The 21256-nt window shown below is 44.6% G+C and overlaps 2 protein-coding genes across 4 annotated transcripts in view; one reads left to right on the top strand and one right to left on the bottom strand.

The window, feature by feature from the left end:
* LOC124185070 (peroxisomal leader peptide-processing protease) overlaps positions 1-21256 on the top strand; it is a 111165-nt gene that overhangs the window by 2692 nt on the left and 87217 nt on the right. The gene's annotated exons all lie outside the window — the stretch shown is intronic.
* LOC124185143 (ion transport peptide-like) overlaps positions 1640-21256 on the bottom strand; it is a 42455-nt gene continuing 22838 nt past the window's right edge. The window contains exons 2-4 of one of the 2 annotated variants that reach the window (XM_046575598.1): positions 5215-5504; positions 3397-3517; positions 1640-2329 (exon numbers count right to left, since the gene is read on the bottom strand). In XM_046575598.1, the coding sequence (XP_046431554.1) occupies positions 3397-3517; positions 5215-5504 (411 nt within the window). In that variant the 3' untranslated portion in view covers positions 1640-2329. The remainder of the gene's footprint in view (positions 2330-3396; positions 3518-5214; positions 5505-21256) is intronic. The other variant, XM_046575606.1, reaches the window with a different exon arrangement.

The following is a 21256-nucleotide window of genomic DNA, read 5'->3' as shown; positions in this document are numbered from 1 at the left end:
TTTAAGATTGGCTGACTCATGTCGTGTGTACTGTACGTCTTTTTAAAATTACGCGGATTTCCAACTGTTGAAATGATACTAATGCCTAATGATATTACACGGTGCGAAGTAAAAGATTCAATTTGCGAATGTGTGCAAGCATAGAACAAGAAGGTAGATACTTTACAAGAATTTAAATCCAGCCAACAATTTTATAATAAAAACAGAGATTTAAAAAAATCTTTCTCCTCTATTGCATTGGGGGACAAGTATTTTCAGATTCGGTGAAATATATTCTAGCAGAATAATATGATAACTTGTGAAAATTTTGCAATTTATAGAATCCTTTTCCCAGTTATAATTAATATACATGCACTTTTAATTCGCGGTAGAATAAAATTTTCTTCGCATAATATCAGTATATACATATACACACACATACATGATGCAAACACACACGAACACATCCGTCACACACGCGCCCATAAATATCTATACATACCGTATATAATATGCATTCACCTAATACTTTAATCAGTAATTTTTTTATTTCTCTTTATTAAGGGTGAAAAAATAAATAAATATTACACAATGCTAGTATATACTTAACAAAAAATTAACCATAATTCAACTCGTGATGCTACTCAGTAAATATTCTCAAACGGTATGTACCTTTTTTTTCACCTCAACTGTTTTCAAATTTTTTTTCAAATTTTTGCTCTATGTTTCTGTCAACGTATCGGATCTAGATTTTTGACCGGGTTAGCTGAACACGTGTATCGCCACCGCAAAATATGCCAATGTTATTCTGATTTTTTTACCGTATGTCACATACAGGCTATAAATTCCGTATTAGTATGCGTCAATTTCATTTATATATTAACCATTATAGTTACGTGATATAAACACAACATAATGTATCTTATTTATAATATATCGTTTTAATATTTGATCAAATTATGAAAATAATCGCAATGATGACGTGATTATTAATAGTATAATAATATTAGTAGTAGTAATAATAATATTAATAATAATAATAATATAATATAATATAATAATATATCGCGTAGATATCTGTGGACTAGAATTCGTGTGAAACCTATTATGGGTCTCGCGCTATACCTATATTATAGTTTCGTTTCCGTATCGGGTAATTCAGTAGTCGTCGGGTTGTAAATTTTTTTGTTTTTAATTGTTTTCTCCTGTATAAGTTACATTTACTGCTTGTCTTGTGTTTTTCTTCAATTTTTCCGTGTTGAATTGATCATGTGAAGTCTTGATCGTAATGCATCCCTATTAACTGCTCTCTATTTTTCACTCAAACATGCCAATGACTAACGTCGTAGAAAAAGAAATTAGATTAAAAACAAATTGTAGCTACCTGCAGGTTTATTCATCTATCTGGAGATATAAAACCAGTAATGAAATATTCCTAATTCCTATCTCAATACCTTGTTCGGCGAATGAATATTTTATCACTGCTTTTGTTGATGTGCAGTCGATATAAGGTATTTTATATTGTTCGCGAATCATCAGGCGATGAATTTTATGCAACCCTCGATTCGCTACACTATTTTGCGGTGTTCATTTGATTTTTGATATTAAATTCGTGAAAAATTTCATTCGCTTACTGTTTAGATAATTTTTACTATTTTCATAATTATTTGCTTTTTTTGTTTTTTCCTTCCAGAAGATCACTTTTAGTGCAGATTTTTTCGGCAAAATAATTATTTCCGTAGCATCACACGTTTTATACCATAAAAGAAGGGGTAAAAAACAAATTAAAAAAAAAAAAGAACACCAACATTATATATAATTGTAGAAAATAAATAGGTGGAGATTGGTGGTGAAAATTGACGTGTGGAAACGATTGAATCTTTTCGAAGAGAAAAGCGAAACATGAAATGAAAATATCAATGTATAAAAACGGAACATGAATTAGACAAATATATATATATGTATATGTATATATTTTGATATTCGGCTAACAATAAGCGAGGTGTTGAAAAGACAGTATATAGGGTATGTGTATAATAATATTGTATAATTTTTGCTAAAATTTCGGTTTGTAAGTAGGTGGTAGGTAGGCTGGTACGTCGAGCGGCACAGCACTCGCGGAATTAAGGCCGCGTTCACGCCGCCGCGATTATTTTCAAAATACGATGTTATACTGCATGTGTGCACGACGACGCGTTGCCTCCCTCTACGTACGGCAAGCTTCCTTTACCTTTGACCTTACTTCTTGCGTCCCAGGTACTCGACCATCTCCTGGAACTTGTCTTTTTCGTCTTCAAGCAGCAGCACCTGGATACAGCTCGTGAAGTATTGTGTGCTGAAGCAGTCTTGTCTATAAAAACACACGAATAACGGGTTGAAAATTGCGAAATTTTACGCACGTTTATCGGCGGTACGCCTTTCAAAAATACCGAGCTTTCGTCACACGTTGACGCGTCGTATCAAAAAGTGAAATTTGCAGCTTCGTTAACTAGTCGCTTACGATATAAACGTTTACTTTACGACCATACGTAGATATAAATTATATATATTCACACGTATGTATAAATATATGTGGTATGAATTTACTGCAAATCTCTTTTACGATCGTGAGACGGAAGCTTGTCAAGTTATTGTGCATCAAAAATACATTATTGCGCAATTTGGTACGTGTCGTGGAAAAATATCGGTGTTAGTTGTTGTGCAGTGCCTCAAAAAAACAACAGCTGCCGTAGGTTAAAAATTCGGTTCTGAAAACGACGTATCCTGTAAGGTGTGCAAAAACTCGTGCAGTGGCTGATAAAATTTCTCCAAAAAATGAAACGGTAAAAAGAGAACGTGACGTTGCCTGCGAACGTCGATAAGGAAAATGCAAAAAATAGCGTCGTATCAAAAATGATTTGCAGCGACGAAAATCGACGGATTAAAAATTTCAAACAAGTTCAAAATTAAAAATTATTGTCAGTCGTGGAAGAATACAAAAAAAAAAAAAAAAAAAAATTACGAGCGATGAATAAGCATTGGACTATAATTGTCATTTGTATATTTGAAGATTTTGAATATCAAATTACCTAAGCTTTTTCTTTTTGAAAGGCCGCGATGTGGTGTATTGTATTGCAACGTTCAGCGAAGAGTAATTAACATACAATTTCATTATAGAATTATATAATATTTGGGTGTAATAATTGCGGCAAAGAGAGCTTTATAGATTTCCGTTAGCTTGAAGCAAAAATCTCGACGGGAAAGAATAATCGTTAATCACGATAAGTGTATTAGTAATAATAAATAATATTGGAACGAAGCGATAAAAATTAAATACCAGAGAAACAACCGGTGAAAAAGAAAAAAAAAAAATGAAAAATCAGAACATATAGAAATAAGATTAAAGGGACAAATCATAAACTCAAAATAAAAAGCTACCTAAACCCCGGGGTCAGCGCCGTGGAGTTGTTTGATCCAAGTTTGTATTTCTTCCATCTCGTCTTGAAGAAGTAGAACGTCGAGGCATCCCTTGAAGTAGTCGGACGTGAAACAGTTCTTGCTGTAAATGGTTAAGAAGAATGTGGTTTGTTGTTTTTATTTTTTATTTATTTATTTTTTTTTTTTGTTCTTTTTTTTTCTTTCGCTCATTATTCTTGTTGTATAGTAGGCGTGTAAAAATCTCGTGACATTCTTAAAATAGCCGTTTCCAGCTCTGCCGCAGTATACACAGAACACCACATCCTTTCCCCCCACCCCCCCATCGCGTCTGCGATTGCGGTTGCCCTGCACTTGGAATACCCGGACCATTTCCACCGATACTAGGCGAGTGTATGAAAACTAGAGTTGCAGTTTCAGCTGCACCTCCAGGCTTACTATGTCCGACCAATATCGTTGTTGTAATCAATGCTCACTCGTTGCATAACTCCGCCTCTGACCAACTACGTTATTAAACATAATGTAACCAAGTCGCTTGCATGATCGTTTCTTCCGCGGTTGTTTCAGACTGTAAAGCTTCTGTAAAATCGCGGAATTTATCCATGGCAGTTGAAAATTTTCAGAGATATAGGTACGGGTGTTTCTCGATCGAAAAAACATCTTTTGATTTGAAACAGAGTGACGAAGTTTGGCCCTCAGATTAAACTACGGTCGAATGATACAGACCGCGCGTACTTAGTGATTGATGAAAAAATTGAACGCTGAAGAGTCTGAAAACAACATCCGGAGGGCGTTACGTTGACTTAATAATTCGAATCAATAATATCTTAATGTAAATTTACACACTTTCAACATCTTCTATCTAATTCCCGCCATGATGTTACCGAGCTCCATCCGGAACAGGCAAATCCGTTCGAAACGCGCTGAGACTTTAATGCGTCTCGTGAGAGATTCGAGTCGCGAGGTGACACTGGAGCAACCATTTATACTCCAATTCTCCGAACAATGAAAGCATCGAGTTGTTACCGGATCGAACCGGGAACATCTGACACGTTTCAATCGCATCACCTAGGTCACGTGCCAGCGGCGGCACGTTTGGTTCTCTTTCGAATACATGTCACGGTCAAAGGTCATAGGTTAAATACAATATCCTCTGCCAAGCCCACCGAAAAATTGAAACCGATCGTAGCAAGGCCGTGAGAAAACTATGAGGACGAGACTGAGGATGGTCGGAATGATTATCCCACATCGCGGGTTAGCAAAAGCTACGTGCGGATACGACCGAGGTACAAATCTTCGCGCATTGTGCATTTAACATGTACCTAGGTTGGTGTACCGGAGTTTCTACGACGATGCGGCGCACTCGCGAGTGCATGAACGATTATATTATAGTGCCGCCGAGTAGTCTCCGTAGGTACCCACGATCGTGGAGCGCGGTTCATGCCATGCAATAAACATCAAACGAGTGAGTAATGGTGTGTACACACGGGTGTACGCGTTCTACTATATAGGATGCTGGTTGGCATTCGCTCGTAAGTTATAAATAGAAGAGAAATCTCATTCGTTTCGATACGCGTGCCGACGTCGCTTTTGCAACAAATTACGATCAGACTCAACGCCCTCTCGCGATACGCCAGCCAGCCAGCCAGCCACCATGGACTTTGTTGTGGCTTTCGCGTCTCGGTGGAATTTTGACGATTTTACTATCGATGGTGGAAAATGGTTTGAATAAATTTGGTTGGTCCGGCGTCGCGCCACGTGGATGCAGGATGCATCGTGTACAGCGGGTGAGACGTCGTCATCGAGGAACGGGTGTTGTACCTGCAGAGCGAATGCAGCTGGGGCTCACGGAACAGATTGTAGCAGTCCTCGCAGATGCGGTCAAGGCGCGCGAAGAGGCTTCTGTCGTAGACTCCCTTGCAGTGAATGTCCAGGAATGACCTTTTGCCTAACGGGTGTCCCATTAGGACTCCGGCGTCGGCCAGACCCAGACTCGAGGACAAAAGAAATACGGCCGCTGCTATCGCCAGCGTTCTACCGGGCAGGGACCTCGTGAAGCTTGATCCCTGAGCGCTGCAGGAGGAGGATGATCGCCTTTGCTGATGATGCATCTGCAACAGGAAGCGTCAAGATTTATTAGCGATGCATCGGTTGGAAAACTGCGTGGGAAGCGTGAAGACGCACGAACAATGACACCGGAAAAGAGGATTGAACCATTCGCCGATGCGGTGTAAGGCGTGGATGGATCTTGGTGACCAATCTAGAGCGTAATGGATCCACCCAGTACGGCGGGGATATTATTAGCCCTACCAGATCGTTGGATCTTGAAATGTTTTCAATTAACGTGGCAGCGAGTACGACGACATGCAATAAATCTGCAGGTTGTATCCCGATGAACCAGCCTCGGGTTTTTGCTCGAGGATAATAAAAATGCGTGACGTCAGGTGCCCGCGGTCCGCACCGTTGCCAGTGGTGCGTTTGCGTCGTGGAAAAAATCGAAACTGGTTGCAAAAAGAAAGTTTACTCGAGCAGTTAAGAGAACCGAGTGAAGTGAAGTGCATTCTGACCAAAGAAAGATTCGCTTCCAGCAGCATCTGGATCTTGCGGCTTAACCGAACCACCGTCGTTCCCGGACTTGACGAAAGCCTCGTTAACCTTTGCCCACTTTGATTTTATGTCGTTGTATAATTTTGCTTATCTCGCCGTCTAAGACCATGTGGAGTATAATGGACCGATGAACCGACCGACGACGGAAATGCTACCGAAGACTGTACGCGAGGTGCACTTATAGTTGTGCGGTCAAGTTGTGTTAGCTGATGGTTGGTGATCTTGTGGGATGGTCAGCGGAGCACGAAAGATAATTGGACCGGCGTTGAGATGAAAGTGCGGCCACCGAGCTCAGTGAAGTTAGCTGATCGTGAGATGCTGTGAGAGGTCTCAGCTCCTCCGCCAAGTGAGCGAACCTCGCTCCAGGGTGGAGTTCTTCTCGAGATCCTTGTTAGGCTGCAGGGATGGATTCGTTCTTTTCACGGGTCAAAATTAATTCGCCCCCCCTTCCCAAAGAGCCTCGTCACGGTCCGTTAAGCCGCGGTTGTGCCTTAACGATTCAGCGGTCGCGACTTCCGGTACGTTTGGACAATAAATCAGGATGCACCAGCGTTGCTTATGACCTCGGGAAGTCAATTTCTATGAAGATGAAGGTAACGGAACGGCGTCAAGAGGCTGGAGTTAATCCGTATCCAAGGACGGCGCATCGATGAAGCAGCACCGAGATTTCTCTCGCATCAACTCGACGTGCGTCGGTTTCTATCGTCCACGTGGCTTTTGGGTGTTAAAAGTCAAGGGAACCAATATGGCTGCTGGGACCCGTAGTATTTCTCGCCACATCGGTGTTCCTCGTTAAGCGAAGATTTACCGGCGTCGCCCGGTGTTTTATCAATGAATCTTGCTTTCGTTCTACCCTGCAGGTTTCGTGAGTCCAGACCGCGTCCGGTTTCCTCACTGTCCATTCAATATTCCAGGAACTTCTGCCGCCTCTCCCGGTCCTCTCACGGATACCTTCTCGAGCTCGTCTATAATGCAGAAACCTCGTGCTGCTCCGATGCAACCTCTCGCCGATGAAGAAAGGCCCACCGTTTTTAATGGGACCGAGTCGAAGACTTTCGAACGGTTTTCTAGATAGGAACTGAAACCACCTCTCTCATTTCTCATCGCTCAAAGACAACTCCGGATTATAACAGCCTCGCCAGACCGCCGCACGGCACCGCGTAGGAAAGGGGACAAGATGTAGGAGATGTAAAGCAACTCTTAACCAGTCCTGGATCCTGTGAATGGACCACACGCAGGTGGTCCCTCCTTCCTCGTCCCCGTTTCTCCCCTCACCCAAGCCCCACCCCCAACTGTAAACGTTCTCAACCGACAACTTCATTAACCAGACCCCGCGACGTTCCCGCGTTCCCTTGGCTCGTTCCTTTTTTCGGGACATAATCGCTGCTCCCGGGTGGGATTTTATTTTTAGACGGGGCAGTTCTCAGAATTTTTGCACCAGCTATCGACCTGGCCGGTTTGTCGTAATTGGCTCGCGGCGATAATTTGCCTCGAGTGGTCGCGATCGTTAACCGTCAGATGGACCGTCTTACGATTGCTCGATTTTTAACCGACGTATGGCAAGACAGTCACGGGACATCGAGGGTCGAATTTTCTTCAATTCCAGCTTGGATCGCGTTACTCCAATAGTCGCCAAAACCCAAAAGAACCGAACAACGACCGTTTTTCTTCAACCTATCACGGTCAACCGTGATCGCGATTTACTCCAACAGTCGACCAACGGTATCTTCGCGTGCGTTCTTCACCCTGTGACATGTGCAGTGATCGCGTGTCGTTGAACAGTCAAAAGGCTATCCACGTCGCGGTGAACGGTTTAGCCGGGAATCGCACGATAATGGAAGCGAATAATGAAATTCGGCAAATCGTAGCAAAAAATTAGCGTAACACGATCGGTCCGCGATCTTCGTCGCGTCCACGAAACGAGAAGATGTAACGAAAAATACATTGGAGAAGAGACAGAGTCCCAAGGGGCCGTTGAAACGAAGGGCCCACCCTGACCGAGCATGATATTTCATCCAGCATCGCCACCGCCTTATAATTTCACGCAGTTATCCACCTATCGAACGATGCGTTGAAAGCAGTCCTCTTTGCCTTTAGGTTATATCATAAGATCACAGGATAGCTGCCGTCTTTCGTACATATACCGTAGGTCGCATACCGTGGTTCATACCCGACGTCCCTCTCAAGGAGGTCCGACTCTCTGCCATTATCGACGCACACGCTACGAATCTCCATGCGACGAGTTTCTACTTTTACGGATCACCGCCGCGCTATCTCGTTATCTGCATGATTCTACGTCCGTGGAGTGCGTGCATTGGCTCTTCAGCTTTGTCCCGGACTAGAATTTCTCACGTTCGAAAGTCCCCCACCTCTACCATTCGGCTTGCACACATAAGCAGGAGCGGAGTGTGTCCGTGAAAATCGCGGACAGACTTCAATCGGACGAGAGTAGCCGGAGGAAAACGCTTCGCCATTTATCAGTCGATTCGATATAAATTACCGGTGGACTCTTAACCGTGAAGGTTGCCGCACGCTATATTTAGCACACACGACGGTGGCGCACGGTTAGCTGCCGGGCACGCACACTTCCAACACTCGGAAAAAACAGACACCCGTCTACGTTCACCCATACGCGGACACATGCGGGCGTGGAAAGCCTACGGCGCGATAGTGAAGCGGGGAACTCCTTTTTCCTTACCAGCCTGGAGCATGTCTTACGAGATACGCTTGCGGCAAGCAAGGAGGGCGCTCGACGGAGAGAGGAGGAATAAAAATAAAGTCAATGGGGACCGGTTGGTCAACAGGTGGGGTCCTTTCTGAGGTTGCAGCAGCCCACCGCCGCGCCACGTCGTCGAGCACAGGTGTGCAATCTGAAAATTCTCGAGCAAAAACGGACCGACCACCGTTCGCGAGACGCGTAGGCCATAGGTGTAATATACCTAAAAGTTGGTACGCTCGAACGAGTACGTACGACGTTTGTCGGTAGGAACAGGGGAATGTTTCAGGAGTAGTCAGAGACGACGATCGTCATCGTCGTCTTCGTCGGCGTATTTACCGCGTCGTTCTGGTTCCCCCGTGAGGATAATGGCGCGAATCCGAGAGGTGGATTTGCCTGGATGGAATCTCCACGTGAATTCGTGGGTATCTTGGGTTTCCTTCTTTCTGGGTGGTGCCGGGTGAAAGGAACATCGTCGGCGTTAAGAGATATTCCCAGAGTGTGTCTTCGGATCGTTAATGGGTTTCGTGATGTCCTAATCGTCTAATGGGAAGATCGGTCCGAGGTGATTCTTCTTTCATTTGGCCCGGGGACTGCGCGAGGATTTATCTCGTCACTCTCGGAGGACGGTCCTCGTATTCGGGTAGGATCAAACGGAGAGAAACTTTCTTTCCCGCGAACCATTTTATACTCTTTGCCTTGTGTGTAAGTACTCGCCTTACTCGTAGAGATACGAAATGATCGATGTCCTGACGATTATCGGGTCAAAATACACCTTCCCGAGCACAATGTCAGCAGGCGGCAGGTTATTTCTTCGCGGCGGCGTGACAAACGCCGCGCCACCATTACAAGCCTAATTTATGAATGGACCATCCCGTGACGGCTCCACAGCCACCGTGGGAGTCGGTGGTCCCTGGACCGATAATCCGGGACCCACACGAACTTGGCGCTTAAACCTCGTCCACCGTGAGACCGGTTTCGCCGTCGTCGCGCGGTCACCAAGGTGGGCGAGCTAATGCTTCGACGACGTCAAACCACCCGCCTCTATATTCGGTCAAATTTCTCGCTCCATCGGTTCACTGGAGCACCAAGCATGGCCTTGATCGACGCGGGAGGCGGGCTAACTTCGAGGCGGAAAAACGCGGTGAAGGCACATTTCGAACGGTCATCATCCACGATGCCAACGAGGGCGAGTGTTCCTGTTATACCTGTACACTATAGTTTTTTACCTCGGTGGTGGAGATGGCCTATGTACAATGTACGTATAGTTGCAACGGTAGGAGAAATATACAACGTGGTCAACGTCGTCGTCGTCGTCGGGGATATGGGAACCGGTGTGGCGGGAGGTCTCGGCCGCATAACCGGTGCACAGCAACATCGGCAGCACCAGCAACAGCACCAGCACACGTGCACCGCTGCCGAGAGATCCGGATATATACCTGAAGTAAGGGAGAGGAGAGGAGAGCCGGGCGGACCGTGGTGCAGGTATCGTTAGATCGATCAACGCTTGCCAGGTGGTCCCCGCGGTGGATGACTCAATCGTGAGAAGGAGGCAAGACGCAGGGCGCATCAAAGAACTAAAAGACAAGACAAGCACGCGAGCTCGGATATACGCGGAGGAGCTTTGAACGCCGAGGAGGAGGTGGAGGTGGAGGTGGAGGTGGAGGTGGAGGTGGAGGAACGGGTATATAGACGAGGATCGAGGTAGTTACCGGGCCCCTCTAATTAGGCACTCGGCCGCCTGAGCGGGCCCCCCGGGCCTCGTTGGGCCCGCTGTATGCGTATACGGGTGGAGAGATAGAGAGAGAGAAAGAGAAAAAGGAAAGAAACGACAGGGTTGTAACTCAAACTACCAACGAGAGACCCGGGGCCAGGGTACCGCCCAAGTCACGTACGGGGTTCGCCAAAGAAAGTATAACACGCGAATTATTGACTCGCGACTTTTATTCCTGCCCCCCGCATCCCCCTGCAGACGGGAGGCACTGTATGTAGGATACGCGTTGTTTGCCACGCCGATTCACGTACACACCTACTTTTGCTTATACCCGGGACGGTGTGGCCATGCTTAACCGGGCTAAACGCGTTTCCTTATCTAGCCTTATCTGTAACGAGGCGGATGCCCTTATTTACACTGCTGAACGGTAGTGCCGTTTTGCATATTGTCATACGCTGGCAAGGTACGCACGTCATATCTACGTGGCTGGAGAGCAAAACGTTTATACGGATCTCTCTGTACGTTATATTTTTTGTAGCACCACGCTTCGGCAGGTATACCCTGCGCACCAAAATTGAAAATATATTTACAAATAAAAGTCTCTTTGGTCACATTTGCTTTCATACGTTTGGCGATAGTCGTAGGTAGTACAGTGAGAATCGTTATGAATTTGATGCAGGTACTTGTGCGCGTGAAAAGAAAATCTCAAATCTTCCAACACTGCTCGAACAGTTTTCTAAAATATACGGCATATGAGGTGAACGTTTTTGGTGTACGTTCGACGACTAACGCCAAGATCAGGAAGTGTCGGTTTAACGCTTTCCGTACCACATGTAACCTTCCTGCAGTGCAAACGCTGCGTTTTGCCTGAATCATTCGATGTCCACAAAAACAGGACCACGTCAACAATATTATTGAAAGTGATGTAATGTTTTCAAGACTAATTCTTATTCGAGGCGTTCCTTGAGATTTTTAAGTTGTACGAAGTGGCTGGAGATCGAGCGAGATTAAGAATCGACTATAACGCTCTGAGCTGTACCGCCGTGATAACTCGGACTTTGCCGTGTAATAATCTCAGCCGGAGAATGTTGCACCGTGAATTTTTATAACTGTCACGGCGGTGCGCAAACCCGTGGAGTTAATCTAGCGTAGATAGATTGATCAGATTGCGCGGGTTGTAAAAATGTCGGCTGATTAATAAAACGAGCCTTGGCACAAGCGGCAGCGTTTATAATTAGAGGCTGTGCGGTAGATCTCTGATCATCTTTCTTCCCCCGGTTGTGTTGCACTTGCGCGCACCGTCTCTGCAACTTGTGTATAATATGTATATACGTAGACGCTCACATTTAAAAGCTCGCGAGTCGACCGTAGCTGAAACGAAGTGTGCCGGAGGTTCTACAGCAGGGCTGACGAAACAACAAGACCAAAGTGCAAAAAATAAAAGCGAATCTTTTCGCGAGAGATTCAACCGGCCGCCCATCCTCTCCTTCCTCTCCTTCCTCCCTTCCCTCTCCTCACCTCTCATCTCCTCCGAGGTACAGCATCTGTACACGTCACACGGCGCACCTGGGTGGCACATCTCGTGTGCGTTAAATTATCTTCATGTCGGATCTCGCGAGTATGAGCCAAGAGACGTTACTTTCGCACTCGCGAGTTGGATGCATTTGCGATCTTTCTCGGAGATACTCGCACGGTACGTTTTGCCGATCGATCGATAAATACACCGAAGAGACGACGCTCGTGCGAAAAACCATTTCCTCCGATGCACCTGGATCTACTCGATACTCCGGAAGATCGACGAAGAAAAAAACGTTTCGACGATGTAAGGCTGTAAATCATGGTCGATTTCTCAGTGCTGACGCGCACCCGACGTTCGGACACTGGTTGTGAAAATCGCCAGGATTAATGGAGCCGATTCGTTTAGCATTCGATGAAAAAGCAATTCCCCTCGTGCAGGTTGGGAAGCTTGTCGTGCAATTATCGCTTCATCTATTGACGTCAAACCGCGGTAGATAGGTGCTGCAGTGTTTTCGTTTTATCCACTTTTTACACACGGTAAAGCAGCCGAGTTTTTTACAAACTTGGACTTCGTTTTTTACCTCAGCAGTACGGTGACGTCACGCTGCGACGGTTCGTTGTGCAATCTTTATATATATATATATACATTTAATATATAATATATAGTATATTGTATATACATACATAATATACATACCTATATATATATATATATGTATATATATATAATTCTAGCCTTTTGTAACAATTGCGGTACGGTGCGCTGCACATGTAACTAATCCCCAGTCGGTACATGCATATATTTTGTTATGTAATACTCGATGTGATTACGATGGGCGGTCTATTGCGGCAATCCTGCGTCACATGTCGCTGCACATGTGTCCATGCATAGGCATGTATCGACGTATTAACGTACAACGTCGTTGCATCGAGAGATGCGGGAGCTCCACTTCGCTCCGCTCCGACCCGGTCACGCGGTCTTTCCCCGTATCCCATTGATAAATATTTACCGACCCAACAGCCGGAAGTCAAGGGATCATCGATAACAAACACTCGAGGCCTTACCGATCTTTATCGCCCTCCCATTCTCCCTGCATGAGAATCGGAAGGGATATCATCGACCGCGTGTGAAAGAATGTCGCGTGATAAATTTAATCTTGCGGTTTGAAAAAACGAAGGCGAAACCTGTCGCGAAGGTCGAGATTTTACCGTCAAGGTATCTGTAGATATTAGCGATCTACTTTGTATTATCGAGGTATCGCTGAATTTCAAACACACATCTCGCGAAAGAAAATGAATATTCTGCAAGCCCGATGTAAGTTTATTGACATCACGGAGAGAATGAAGCGCGTATTCAACGGACTCGCGATTGAGAAATTGGCTGCAACTGGCTCAGCAATTTCACGTGCAAATGCTTAATCGTATTAACGCGACTCGTGTATAACACGCTTAAATGCCGTATGCGTATCCGTTTTATTAATAGAACTGCGACGATTGTCATTTCCAACTCACAAGAGCGTGAACCGGAGATTTCAACGCCGGTTTTAAACCCTGACGAAACGAGCCTTACCTTATACATACTATTTGTATCCAGCTCTCGGGCCATAACCTGAGTCTACAAACCCACTAGATCTGGAACTTGCGCACCTTTTATGGAAAAATCACTTCGGATTGCGCTGATGTCTTTGTGTACCAAGATGGTGGTATCAGTGATGAATATAAATTTCCGTATGCGTTTACTGGAATGAATTTCAAACGATCTTTATTTATCGCAAGTCTTTTCTCTGCGTGAAGTATCCGTTTTATGCTGGGAATGTTTGAGACAATTTCATACCGATAAAAATAATACACAACGTGCCGAAAATTGTTCTCGATAAATTCTTAACGCTCTGTAAGTATTGTTTGAACTCGGTATTCGCGCGTTGGAACAAATTTTTAGCAGCGATATGCGGTTGCAATCTCCAGAAGTCGCGAACAACGTGGTTAAGATTTGTTAAGTAATTAAGTAGTGTTTTGCAAGTTAATGTCGTTTGAGAATAGATCACCGAATTTGAATTTGAATCTCGTTCGTCGAATGAAAAAGGTAAAGATAAAAGAAAGGAAACCGATACTCTGGTTTGGCATTACGCATTGCCCATGGAATACAATTGCATGTGAATCACGAAATGTTTTCACGGTCGCGTTTCGGTTCATCGATGTGTGTGTGTGTGTGTGTGTAAATCATAGACGCATACGTTTACGAGTAACCCGCTTATCCTATATGCCACATGTAATTCGCGTAGTTGGCTCTCTGTAACTATATCCGTGAAGGAATGTTCAACAGGTGCGCCTCTACTCGTGGTATAACCATAGTCTCTGTGCCGCTCGTTGAAAGTTAATTCAAGAACTCAGCGCGTATATAAACGGTGTTAAAATAAGTAACGACGACTACGAATAAGTCCGTATACATGTAAAGCAAGCTGTGTTTATACGCACTCAACGAGAGCCCGGGTATTTAAACACTTTTATCGTTCGCGGTCTGGTATTACAGGGTTTCAATTATTCTCAGGCAGTATTAGGCGTACCCACAATGATACGAACGTTGAAATATTTGCGGTAGAAATTTTTACAAGCCTCTAATCCTACACCTCGCGTCTAAGATAATATTGATTCGCCGAGTATATCTCTGCATCCTGTGTTCACAACCTTCCAAGAAGACGCAGCGTTGCACTCATCTGCCAAAGTAAGAAAAATAAACACGTGTACGAGGGAGGAATATCGGCGAGAAAAACCCGATCCGCTTGTATTATATCGTCGAAAGAAAAATTTTGCACTTCAGGGCAAGGGGGAGGGAGGGAAGTAAAAAATTTCAGGGTATAATACCTACGCCATTACGTGTCAGCTGTGAACAGGGAACGGATGCTGTCGCGATGTTTACACGATGCTCGAGGGACTGTAAACAGTGTAAAATACGATATGGCGAAAGAGAGGAAAGAAATTTTTCCCACGAGTGCCGTGGGCGAAATAACCGCAGTTTCCGAGAAATCGTGGAAGAGTTTCGAGAATCGTTGAGCGCGATTCTTCGATCAACGCACTTGGCACGATACTTTACCGGTTGTGATTATCCTCGCGGAATCTCTGGACGACGGAGAGTTTAGTCGTTAATTCTTAGTGAGTGAAAAATGGCGGAGTGACGGGAAGATTGAAAAGTGAAACGTCATCGTTTTCCATGCATTTATTTTCCTCGTCTCCAACCCAGCGGAGCGTACAACAGAAGATCCTCTGTCTCGTACGTGAGTACCTAACACCTATGCGTCTACGTACGTAACGTTGCACACGTAGGTATATTCGTAATCCTAATGAACGTAACTCTTATCTTCTGGCTGGGGATTAAAACGTGGACGGAGTGAAATTGAATTCCCTAGTTAGCTTGCGCGATGTATAGGATGCGTTAGCGAGTTATATCCAACAAGGCCTGCCTCTGTGCTCTCGAGTGGGGGAAGAGAGGAGAGGAGGTTCGTTCTGGCAGACAGCTTGGCGTCTCTCGTACGGCTTCGCGTTACAAGACGTAATAATGAACTCTCGGTCAGACGCCATCTTCCGTCTTGTTTCACGGTTGTATTAAAAGCGCGTTCAACGCTACACGTTATGCCCACGAATGCCAGCGTAACGCGTGCGAGCATCGAGTAGGTATTTTATCATATTCCACTAATTATCTTGCTCCACATTTTAATCGCCTTACTTTTTTACACTCGGCTTTTGTAATAATATAGTCTGCTTACTTTCTGGCCACCGGTGCTCTTCCGACACCGCGTATATTAATTATCGAGTCCCAGCTTTGAGAAAAAATAATAGAGTGTTGCAGAGAGCGAGCGGTCTGTTACTGAATCTACGTTCCCTCATCGTCGGTTCTATGTTATTCCAATAGTAATTACGAATATTTTTCACCAATTTTTCTTCCACGTTCAGTTTTTCATCGCGATGCGGGAAGTAAGTGTATCGGTTGGTGACACGTTTAGACCCGGTTATTTGACCTTTTATTTTTTAGAATTATAAATTTACGGCACAAATTTTCAATTTCTCGATGACTAGAACCAATTGCTAGAGGGTCGTACAGTAGGACTTTACTTTTAAACAGATACAACCAAAAAAGGTCAATAACCGGTACACTCGTCTTACAATGCGGATAACTTCCGCATTCCTCGCGTCGTCCGAATAATAAACCGGATCCGATCTTTTGGTTGCAAATCGTATTTAAGAACATCGGTAAAGTCTCGCGTTTGGTACTCGAATTTAAACGGTGCGTTAAACAATTTGGCGTGAAAATATTTAGATAACGGTCTACGGCGTTGCGATGCTGTCTGTTAATTCGAGCGAGCATGTAAACTATTAATCGACTTGAAGCTGCACTCGTTTTCCCGAGACGCTGGTGAACCTCTTGAAGACGTAACCTCAGGGGAATTATCATTCGGGCTTAAACGACTACGCGTATTAACCAAAAGTTTCACACAGTAGCCGCACAGTGCGACCCTTTGTCATTGGGTTTACGGAGTTTAAGGCGCGATATATTATACTCGATTCCGAGTGGCTTGATAAACATTTTTCTTTACACTCATTTCATTTTTCATTTCAAATTTTTCTGTCCACAAGAACACCAAGTGAGGCCGACAGAGATTACAGTCTTGATCAATACGGTCAATGCATTAATTACAATCGATCCCAACCAAGGATTCATCGGATATGAATGTAAAATGAAAGAATGATCATTTTGACTTTGTCGCGATTCCCATGAAGCCAGGTCCAATGGCAACGTGTGAAGTAGAAGGTTCGAGAGCCTCGTGGCGTTGTATTGGTAATTTTTAACTTTGAAATTGAAATAACTCGCCAGAGGGAGAGAGACAGAGAGAGGGAGAGAGCGTAGTCAGACGCGTTCAATTTAACCAGAAGAATAACGCCCTTTTAATTAGCCAACTGCACGTCTGAAAATACACACACTCGTCTTAAACTTCAACTGTTTGAAATTAGTGCCAATTGACGTGTCCCTGTATAGTTTTTATAACGCGTGTACGGCATGCTGTGTGTATTGTGTATACGACAAAAGTATGTTCTTATCTCTCGCGGCTTGAAACGGCTACGCTGCAGGCTGCGTATTACATACGAGCAGGATTCAAGTCCCTCTCTCTTGTCTCACAGGTTATATATTGCAGCGAATGTATAAATAAATATATCAAATTAACAAACAGCGTACCGGTTGCATAATTCATTATAGCTCATGGACAGAATTACACGGTCACAAATATGTTTCCGTCATTCAATACCGCGATAACGTTCGTAGCTCACATGCCGCACAGTCGTTGACCCCTTGGGGCTTGAGCCGTCATTCAAAGTCCTCGAAATCGATCCTCGAGGTCAGTTTTTCCATATTTTTCGTACAACAAAGTCACGACCGCGGATCAATGCCGTAAATTAAAGTTGGTAAAGTGAAAATATACGCAACGTGATATAACAATAAACGATATCTTTAACCGAATGATTCCAAATACGCCGACACGGCACGTGAAGTACGCAAAACGAATTCGGGCGGAAACTTGGAAGGCTGGACATTGCAATCCTTAACGGCGATACAAAAGTCCGATGTCAGTTTGCGATAAGGTCTCGCTGGGCTTTCTTTCCTCCGTAGTACAACTAATTGTAAAAGGCCCTGGCTCCAGCAGCTGTGCATAGGTTTCGGTTGAGTAATCCAACTTTAAGGTCAAGGCGGTAGTCGCGGGTACGTACGGAATACTGACTTTCATGAGTCCATGTATACCTAAACCCACATCCCGCCTCATTGCCTGCCCATGAATAAGAATCTGTAGGAATATACGTGTCACAACGAAATGCCGAGGTGATTTTTCATCCTGGTTTTACCGTCATGGCGGGACAGCAGAGTCGTGGAATATACACTGACTGCATGAATATGCAAAGTAAAAGTGAGAGTCGCTCGGAAACGCTGTTGCAGTTTGGCTAGCCAAGCGTAAAGGGCTTCGGGGATCGCTGTACCGTGAATTGGACTATACCTACTGTCGCGAATTTTATTCAAGGTACCATACATTGAAATCACCGACGAGTGGTGACTTTGATCGATCGATCGATCGAACTTCGCTTGGCGATAAGCGATTGAGGGTGAACCTGGGAAAGCTGCTGTCTTTTCTAACGAACCTGTCTCGGTTCAACGTCTGAAAAGTGTTACTATTAGGTATCCTACGTGCGTGAACTACGGACAACGTCGAGTGCGGCGGATGTATTACCGAACAGTGTGAACCACCGTAATGACCCGTTATTTCATTCTCAAATTAACGATAACATTTCTCATTGTCTGTCCCGAGTTGGCAAGGCCATTCACACCGGGTGTCTGACTTTTGGACAGTCATAAAATGATGTTCGTTACAAGCTTTGGCCCGCTTTAACTAACTGTCCGTAGGAACGGTACAAATGAGCTCTGGCAAAGCGAGCGGAGAGTCGGTCGGTTATCAGCCGCCGACCTCGAGTTATCACTCGGAGATTTTGGCTAGTTTGGAATTCTTGAAAGACATTTTCAACGGCGTATCGCCGGAAGAATGCCGCGCCACTTGTCGAAGGTGGGACGTACGTACAAGGAAAAGTCTAAGCCTTGAAGCTCGTTTCCAGCCTCGAGACTAACTCACGTATTTTCCGCGTTATAGAACCTGGACACTCGCCCCGTGATTCGGAGTAAGTGTTGCTGGAAACTGATCGTGAAGTTGGCGTGAGATTTAGAATTGGCGGATGCTTTGCGTTTTTAGATTTTTATGAAGAATTTTTCTGTGAATCCAAACAATCCCGATTTCTCATTTCGCATGTAAGTTGAACTCCGGTCGCTGTAATCGAACCGGCGCAACGGATCTGATCGACATTTTAAACCCCCGACGTTGAGACGGTTACAGTAGCACAAATCGGATTGCAGGATAAAACATCTCTGTATCAATTTCGAAGAGTTGAAGAAAAAAAAGTAGAAGATTCTTTCACACCGTATAAATTTCGCGCTAATGGGCCAGACCGTGAACGAGTAGGTACAAGGTTATGGGGGTGATTTCAGTGGCGAGGCAAAGAACGTTTTAGCGTCGAAGGAGATTATTGTGTATAATGAAATTGAGGATAGCCAGAGCTTCGAACCGCGCTGCGGACAGTTGAATTGAATTAATTAATCAGACGGTCCGGCATCTGCGGGCTCGAAAAAGATAGAGCAATAAGGGCGGAGCACACGTGACGTATAAACGAGACTCTGAATCACCTCGACAACATGAAAATTCGTAAAAAGAAAAATCGTAGAAATTCACCACGCAGGGCGCATTTTCTTTTCAAGATCAAACCTGCCATTCGCTTCTATCTGGGGTTTACACGGTGTAAGGCGGCTCGTCGACGTAGCATATTGCCAATTTGTGATGACGGAAGTTGGCCACGAAACGGAAACTCTAAGACTTCACAAGAACCGTAAGGCGCAGTTTTTCCAAGCTTTCATTAGAAAATTTCTATGTATAACGTATATGCATATTAAATTTAGAGTATACTGCACCGTATCGTTTGAGTTTATAGATTTGTTGTTCGCGAAACTTTCATTGTAAGGTCCAATTTCGTTTTTTTTTTTCTCCTACGGATTTCCCCACGCCTTATAGTTTATTTAAAATTTCATTTTCACCCACATTAAATCAATCCTCTTTCTCTCTCCTTCTTGAAATCCATTCGATCGAATGAAAGCGCGAGCGACGAAAGTCCCTGGCACTGTGTGCAGGCCTGAGGCCCGTACGTCCGCACTCAAGATTTGGGACCGATCCTGCCGAGATACGGAGTAGTAGATACGAGATCACGGTCTGCCGGTTTTTGGCTATGAAAAAACGGAAAAGGAGGCTTGACGAGGGCGTGACCCGCCCCCTTTCTCGTCCCCACCCCCCTCCCCCCTTATGCGTTCGGTTATTTCGAGAAATAATTAAGACGGACCCCCCGACCATTTCGGCTCGTCAGCCCGTCAGTCCGTTGGACCAAGAGAGGGGAAGAGAGAGAGAGGGAAAAGAAAGGCTGGGAGCCGTAGTTCCTAGAACACTTGTAAGACTCTACGGATATTTTCGGAGCTTCTTAGCTCCTTTGCCCTCCTCCTCGTAGCTGCAGTCAGACGGCTCTTATGCTTCTTAGGTTCTATTACACTAACGAAGTATCGCGCGCGTGTGTAGAGACAGAGAGAGAGACAGAGAGAGAGAGAGAGAGAGAGAGAGAGAGGCGATATCGTGTGCTCTTGGTATCTTCTAGCCACCGCGTGGCCCCGAACCCCCTTTGTACTATTTTAGTTATCTTCGCTTCTTTACCCGCGCTTTCCGAAATAATAGTTACAACCGCGGGTGCGAACGTGAGAGTTATGCCCGCCTCAACGAGGTATAGATCTTACTCCGTATCAGGGGGAGGGAGAGACTGACTGTGGAACACGAAAAAGCCAAGCCGTAAAACGAGAGATAAATAACGATTTCTCGTCTACCGCGCGTGTGGGAGAAACTTTGAGACAACTCGTCCGCTGCCGATTGTTATAAGAGACAAATAAATACCTGTAGGACAGGCGCATTTACAGCAAAGCTCTTTTTTTTAATTATCCTAACGGTATACCCAAAAAACAGCCCTGTCTCGTTATGAGATCGCTGGAGGGGCTGGAGGGGAGGAAATTCGGACCCCAGCCCAACTTAAATCGTTCCTAAGCCCCGGACAAGAAATGGACGGTTTGTTCCGTCGAAACGAAAGCCGGATGACTCGAGTTCTCGTCGAGTCAGAGTGCCACAGGTGGTTATAAGTGACACGCTGCATGCGAGGCAAGACTCCGCCGAGAGGCTCGGCAACCCGCGTACACCGACGAAAGTTTCTTTTTTTTTTTTTTTTATTATATCTTTGTTATCAACATTTAATGGATCTTAATTATACGCTGGGATTTTTACCCATTGAAAAATAAAAATTAACATCGTACAGATGTTTTTCAAATTTTTGCCTATTAAAATTTATTACAATCTATACTGTTTCAATAAATATCTGTCACTATTGTCACAGGCATATTTAATGAAATGAAATTTTTCTCATTGTCAGTGTAACGTGTGTAAGAAATAGGAAAATGGTATATTTCAAACGGTTTTCTCTATTTTTTTTTTTTTTTCTCACTTTTACCCGATGTTCAGTAAATTTTCAATTTTTCACGTTTTTGTTTTCTTACCTGCGTCTGATTGCGCGGCCGTCAAAGAAAATCGTGAGCAATATATGCGCGATGACGTGTTTTTGGGGAAAATGCAATGAATGAAAGT

The sequence above is a fragment of the Neodiprion fabricii genome, chromosome 1, assembly GCF_021155785.1.
Source record: "Neodiprion fabricii isolate iyNeoFabr1 chromosome 1, iyNeoFabr1.1, whole genome shotgun sequence".
Classification (NCBI taxonomy): Eukaryota; Metazoa; Arthropoda; class Insecta; order Hymenoptera; family Diprionidae; genus Neodiprion; species Neodiprion fabricii.
This window is presented reverse-complemented; position numbering and strand designations above follow the sequence as displayed.